This window comes from Lucilia cuprina, chromosome 2, assembly GCF_022045245.1.
Source record: "Lucilia cuprina isolate Lc7/37 chromosome 2, ASM2204524v1, whole genome shotgun sequence".
Lineage (NCBI taxonomy): Eukaryota > Metazoa > Arthropoda > Insecta > Diptera > Calliphoridae > Lucilia > Lucilia cuprina.
In genome coordinates, this window is record NC_060950.1 from 39,727,097 (window position 1) to 39,734,851 (window position 7,755).

General features: G+C 37.5%; 1 protein-coding gene across 1 annotated transcript; it reads left to right on the forward strand.

The window, feature by feature from the left end:
- The first annotated feature begins 381 nt into the window (after positions 1 to 381).
- LOC124420808 lies at positions 382 to 2,900 on the forward strand. The gene is made up of 2 exons (XM_046955000.1): positions 382 to 2,327; positions 2,372 to 2,900. Exons 1-2 carry the CDS (start codon positions 382 to 384, stop codon positions 2,898 to 2,900), a joined length of 2,475 nt encoding a protein of 824 aa, XP_046810956.1.
- The last annotated feature ends 4,855 nt before the right edge of the window (positions 2,901 to 7,755 follow it).

The window sequence follows — 7,755 nt, forward strand, 5'->3', positions numbered from 1 at the left end:
GAAATGGATTACGATGGGACAACAACAAATCTCTAGTAGCACAACAAACGGTATTCGGATGGATTGTAACAGGACGAATAGCGTCTAAAGCTTACAGCCCTTCAGTCTCATCCTTTTACAATGAGGTTACATTAACTAAACAGCTTCAAAGGTTTTGGGAACTTGAAGAAGTCCCAAAAAAGCCTCGAGTTAGTGCGAGAATCTTTTTCAATATACGACTTATCGCAGTGAAAACGTGAATACCCAGATGATCTAAACATTGGATCTTCCCGTCATATTGCCCTAAATCAATTCGTTCGAAACGAAGCAAGACTAATGAAAATCCCTCAGATAAAATCCGAATACGATAGAGTTATCACCAAATACTTATCCCTGAAACATATGGCTCCTGTCACCCCGTCTAGTACCAATCGCACCTATTATCTGCCCCACAATGCGGTCCCCAAGCCTGACAGCACTACTACTAAGTTACGTGTTGTATTCAATGCCTCGAATCCGTCAGCAAATGGAAACAGTTTGAATGATCTTCTCTATTCCGGTCCCACACTACAGGCTGATTTGACCATACTCATTTCACGGTGGAGACTTTTCAGATACGTTTTTAATGCAGATATAGAGAAAATGTATCGCCAGATTCTTGTAAACCCCTCTCAGACCTCCTTTCAGCGTATCATATTCCGTAGCACTCCTCAACATGAGCCTCAAGATTTTGAACTCAATACGGTTACTTTTGGTGTAAACTGCGCACCATATCTAGCGATACGCACATTACTTGAATTAGCTAACATCAGCGAACAATCTAATCCCTCAGTTTCTGATATTCTTCGGAATTACATGTACGTCGATGATGTCCTCGGCGGAGCTCACACATTGTCTTCTGCTCTTAAGGTCAGGGACGAACTCATCGATGTCCTCAGATGTTCAGCTGGTTTCTCTCTCCGAAAATGGACTTCAAACAACGATTTTTTGCTCCAAGGTCTGTCCCCAAGCCATCTCCTAGGCGCAGAGTTCCTGAAACTATCAGACCCTTGCACCACTAAAACTTTAGGCTTACGGTGGAATGCCGATTGTGACCATTTCTACTTCCAACTTAAAAAATTTCCCGATAGAAGCTCTACTACGAAAAGATCTGTCTTATCTGAAATCGCTAAACTATTTAACCCCGCCGGCTGGCTAGCCCCTAAAATAATCGTAGCCAAAATGATTATGCAGCAAATTTGGAAAGACGAGACAAACTGGGATGAAGATCTTAAGCCATCCACACTTCTCCAGTGGCATGCTTTCTTAGATGATTATTCCGAAATAGAACGCGTCAAGATTCCACGATATGTCGATTTCGATCCATCATTTTCCATCGAGTTACATGGCTTTTGTGACGCTTCGGAAAAAGCATATGCTGCCACATTGTATATACGCGCCCAAAATTTAGGCTGTGTTTCGTCACACCTCTTAGTCGCTAAAACGAAAATTGCTTCAGTTAAATTTGTCTCCCTACCCCGAAAAGAGCTATGTGGAGCCGAACTTATGGCCACCATGATTGAAAATGTCAAATCTCAAATGAATCTTCGGAACTGCAAAGTCTTTCTATGGACCGATTCAACCATTGTCTTGGCATGGTTACAGAAACCTCCTAATCGTTGGAAAACATTCGTTGAAAATAGAGTTTCGTCCATTATTGAAAAAGTTGGAAGTCAATCTTGGTTTCATGTTGACTCCAAAAGTAATCCCGCTGATTTGGCATCTCGTGGACTCACTGTCGCACAGCTTATTTCGAATAACTTATGGTGGCATGGTCCGTCATGGCTTAGACTATCTCCGGATCACTGGCCTAGAAATTCGGCAAATTACTCGACAGACGAAGAGGTGAAACCTATTCATGATCACCTGTCGCATATAACCAATACTGATATCTTGAATGATTTCTCAATTTTTCCCAGAGCTTTGCGCATTATCTGCCAAGTGTTCCGTTTTTATTATCGTTGCTGCAGAAGATTGCATCATCAACTCGTAACAACTGATGAGCTAACCCGAGCGGAGTTGGATCACGCAAAAACTCGATTAGTAATTGCCTCCCAGAAGTTATATTTTAAGAAAGAATACGATCTCCTATCTCAAGGTCTAGACATTCCAAAGAAAAGTCATATCTTAACTCTAAGTCCCTTTCTAGATTCTGCAGGTGTTATGAGACTAAACGGTCGCTTATCAAACTCTCCATCGCTAACTTACGATGAAAGATTACCGGTTTTACTCCCATATCATGCATCTTATACTAGGCTTTTCTTTTCATACCTACATAAATATTCACTCCATGGTCAGAATGCTCTCATGTACCGATTAATGCGACTCTACTATTATGTTCCCAAACTTAAAGTTCAAAAACGACAGAAAAGCCAACAAATAATGGCGGCCTTACCCCCGAAAGGACCACACTCTCCCGTCCATTCACCAATACTGGTGTCGATTTCGCTGGTCCTTTCGACATCAAAACGTATGCAGGTCGTGGATGTAAAGTTACTAAGGGTTACGTGTTAGTTTTTGTCTGTTTCGCTACTAAAGCTATCCACCTCGAGGGTACAAGTGAAATTTCAACTCAGGCTTTCTTAGCAGCGTTTGCTCGCTTCTTCTCACGTCGTGGTTCTCCAAGTGCGATGTACTCGGATAATGACACAGCTTTTGTCGGCACTTCCAATATCTTAGACTCGCAATTCCTCTTGCTTTTGCGTCGAAAATTACTTGATCAAAATAGCTTTGTTCTTTTAGACTGGCACTTTATCCCTTCAGGAGTGCCGCACATGGGCGGTCTTTGGGAAGCAGGGGTAAAGAGTTTTAAACTGCATCTCAAACGAATCTCTCATAGTCAGAGTTTTACGTACGAAGAATTCTCCACTAGCCCGCATTGAAGCCTGTCTCAATTCGAGACCGCTCAGTCCTCTAAGCGATAATCCAGATGACTTGTGCACACTTATTTCTTAATTGGAAATGCACTTTTATCACCCCCAGAACCAGACTTGTCTGATCATTCACTAAGCTATGTGAATCGCTGGCAAAAATTGAAGATTTTGCACCACTAAAAGAACTCCAAAAACGCTTCAAATGGAAGTTTCCTCAGCGTGATTACGCTATCGGCGATCTAGTCATTAAAAAACAAGAAAATTTACCCCCTAACCAGTGGCGCCTTGGCCGGGTCGAAAACGTAGTTCGCGGTAAAGATCAAAGAGTCAGAGTCGCCGACATACGAACTGCCAATGGCATCGTAACCAGGCCAATCGTGAAGCTCGTATTACTGCCCAACCCTGAACAGCTCTAATAATGTTTTTTTCTATCTATTTACAGCAACACCAATGCCCCTTCCACAGCGTAGAAGTCTTTCAGAAAGAGGTCGTAACAACCGTCAACATAATCTCCGTCGTAATAAACACTTTGATTGCCGTATCTGTCACAAAAATAACCCGCTCCGAAAGTGTCTAAAATTTAAGAGGATGAATGTTGCAGAGAAAGAGAAAGCAGTCAAACGATACCGATATTGCGAAAACTGTCTGGCACACTCTCATCTAGTCAACCGCTGCCGTAACACAGATCGCTGCCGACAGTGTGGTAGTAGGCATCACACCCTATTACATCGCCACGAGCGTTTACGGCAAAACCAGTCAGTTCTTGTTGGACAGATGTGCTCAAGTTTGAGGACTGTTACGTTGTTGCCTACGGTTGTGGTAAAACTTCAGTTAGGAGAAGAATGGGGAAACGTGAGAGGCCTACTTAACCCATGTGCTGAAGTAAGTTCTGTCGCAGAGTTCCTAATAGATCGCTACAAACTTCGAGTGGAAAAAATCAGATCCGATCTCTGGACTACAGTAAAGCTTCGACCTCGATTTTCTGAGAGTACGATATTGACCGTGACAGCAAAGAGTGGCTTCTCTTTATACAAACCTTCGTCTCGCAGATCCCAGCTTTTATAAAAACGACGATATTAATGTAATTCTTGGAGCTGACATATATATTCGCGCGTTATCAAGTCCAGCTTACAACCTGAATCTGTCGGTTCTCCCATGGCACAGGACACGATGCTAGGTTGGGTAATCATTGGCAAATTCGGGGTTTAATTGTTTTTATTGCTATATATATATTACCCATACATAATACCTATAATGTATAATATTCTGTTCAGTTGAATTTTGTTTTGATATTTGAATTTTGAAAAAGTTATTATAATTAAAAACTGTTAAAATCTATTAACAAGTGAAATTGTTAAAATCTGCTTAAAATATTGCGTAAATCAATTTTATATTTAAAAAGAATTGTTAATTATATTTGGAATTAGAATTGTTTAAATATTTCTTTTCTTTATCCTACATACATAATTTCAAAATATGTTTTGTATTTTATCGTATACGTACATATATCTTACATTGGAATTTATTGAAATTAAAATGATTTTTTAGATATGTATTGTACATATACATATCTAAGAGAAAATTCGCGGTTTTCTTTCAGTTACACTGTAGCAAGGGGGCCGGAATGTTTAGTTCTAAAGTAATTATGAATTTAATTGTTTTAATCAGAAGTGCATTTATGCAAATATTACGCAATGTACCCTAAGACAAGAAGTTCTCTCGTTACTCGTTATTATAACCCTTTTATTTATGTGCTATAGAGTAAGATAATAATGTAAATTAGAGTTAGTACGAAAAGTGAAAGCAAATGTAAAGGTTGGTATCCCGCATAAAATAAACCAAAAGTACATATTACTCTGATTAACCCCCGCATTTTTTATTTCTAATCTTTGTTAAATTTCTTCACCACTCCCCCGTCAACACAAATGAAGAAATAGGATCGTTTTAAAAATTTAACATAGCCGAGGTGTCCTAATTTGAGAACCCCCCCGGCCCTCTGGTTGGCCTATAAGGTCCAAATTCCGGATTAACCGTTTAGAAGTTGCCGAATTATTTCCCTCTTTTTTTTCCTATACCACTGTGCGCCAGTCGAGGATAGATCAAACCTCATTATTTTGCTAGGTGACTTTGACACCACTGGTTTGGAGGGCGGTCACTACCGGAGCGTTTTCCCTGACTTGCGTTCTTGTGAAGATCAGTAGAAGAGCAGGCCGGAAATTTACCGGTCCTCTTTACCGTACCTGGTTTCACCTCCGCAGCTCGCCTTGAAGGCATGAGCGCATTGGTTACCGGGATATTACCCTCTTTGCCTTTTGGCAGACTCCAGGTTGATGTTGCTATCGACCCATCTCAATTTTGAGTGTTAGCCGGGTTGTCTCCACACAGAAAGTCACCAACGGGGCCGTACATTCTTTCGAATTTTGCGACGCTTTGTCGGTGCCTTCTGAGCAGGAGCCTCTCCCTTGACGAGAACTTTGAAGTATCAAACTTTGCCATCATAGACAGAAAAGCGAGAGACCTCAAAGTCCCGTTCATTGTCTTCTCCGTATAATGAAAAAGAGAATAAAAGTCGTATGATTTATATTTTTTGAGTTTACACGATTGGTAAAAAACAATAACAAAATTAGAAGAAAAGAGCTGTTTCACTTTTTTGTATGTGTTTACATAAAAGTACATCCCTGATCTAATGCGACCTACTTGTTTTTTTAATCATTTCTAAACATGATAAGAGTCATACGACTGTCAAATTGTTAATCCGTATTCTCTCACAATGTGTGATGTACTGTTCTACACAAAATTTTGACAGATCATATGACACATCAATGTATACTGGACACATTGGAAGGTTATACACAATCATCGGACGTGCTGATCGCATACCAGACACGGAATATGTCGGAAACTTTAAAACGTTGATCCCATCTATGCAAAATTTACAGTACAGTACAGTGAAACTCTGAATCACTATCTTTGACTCTGTCAGGCATTTTGGACCAAGTATCTTCGAAGTGATGTTATTCCGGAAATTACATTTCTCACCAACACTGATTGGACGATTCTTAGGAATTACACCCAGTAAACTGAGTTTCTAAATACTAAAAAATAATTCATTCACTATTTTCTTTTTTTTAATATCATAAATGATTTACTTTTCAATTTATTCGTTATTTGTTTTTATACCCTTCACCTTCGTGAGAAGGGTATATATAAGTTTGTCATTCCATTTGTAATTTCTATAATATAATTTTCCGACCCTATAAAGTATATATATATATATATATATATATTCTGGATCCTTATAGATAGCGGAGTCGATTAAGCCATGTCTGTCCGTCTGTCTGCCTGTTGAAATCAGTTTTAGAGGACCCCAGATATCGGCGAGATCCGAATCTTCAATAATTCTTTTAGACATGCTTTCGAGAAGATCGCTATTTAAAATCAGCAAAATCGGTCGGTAAATAACGGAGATATGAGCAAAAATCCAAGACCTCTGAAAATTTCATCAAAAAATTGTTAAAAAAGCAACAACAACACTGTATATAGAAAAAGATGTACACGTGTGTGTGTAGATGTATTTGGTTTTATTCTGCTGTGTATTTTACACAATATGATTTGCATTTTTTGTTAAAATAAAATAATTCTCCCTTTTGTTTTGCAAATATATTTTTTAATGAATAGAAAAAAGTATTTGAAACGTTTTCAATTATATGAAAGTAGATTGTGAGTTATTGTACAATAATTTTTATGCGAATAATGTAAGTTTGAAATTTAAAACTAAAACAAATTTTTTCCAAGTGCTTTTTAAAACAATTTTTTTACCACTGAACACTAAGAAGTGAAACGCTGTCATTTTTTTACAACAACAACGTTACGCTCTTCTCACAGGCGAGTTCTGTGTAACTCCAACACATATGTAAGAAACTTACTCTCTCTCCAAACTTCAAAACTTTGTCGCGAAAATTCGTGGCTTATAGAACTTGAAAATATTTTTTATCACTTAACGTTATATTTTATTATTTTTTTACACACTTTAAATATATTTAATAGCCCGAAAAGATTTAATTTTTTACAAACGAAAAAAAATATTTTTTATATTTTTGACATTTAATTTTTGTTGTTGAAATTAAAACGAAAAAAGAACAATGTTGTAAATTTTCGTATGGTACAAGAAAAAAATATTTCAACTTACTTAATTAATATTTCAATATTGTAGATTAAAAAGCAAAGATACGTTCATATATAATGTTTATAGATAAATTATGTTGCAAAATATTTAAAGAAATCTTCTAAAATATAAATTCTAATGAAATAATTTTTTTTTTAAATTTTTAAATCCGATTTTTTGCAACTATGTTGGCTTGAGAATTCTACTAATACATTCTTAGAGTTAGGTACCGACTGACAGTAGACTTAGGTACTTTTTGACAGCGTTTCACTTCTTATTTATTCTTTGTTTTTTACGATAAACAAAAACAAAATCTACGTCTCGTCAATGTTTACCAGCAATGAATACGAAAGTGTTGTTTTACGATTGCTTGTATACTGTTCAGAACAGCTAGTGTTAAGCGCATATAAGTGTATAGAAAACAAACTGTCTATAGCTAAGCGCATTTACAAAAACAAAAGAGTACCAAGCGCATAGGGCTTGGGCACCCTTGGTTTGGATGCTGTTGGCGTCATTGCGTTGTTATTTTTTTTTTTTTTTGTTTTTCTGTGTTTTTCGTTATGTATGTTTAGATGTCTGTTGGTTTAGATGCCTTGTGTATTTTGTGTTTTATTTCGTTTAGCGTTGTTGTTTTTATAAAAGATGTTTAAAATACACTATGGTGAAGGGTATATAAGATTCGGCACAGCCGAATATAGC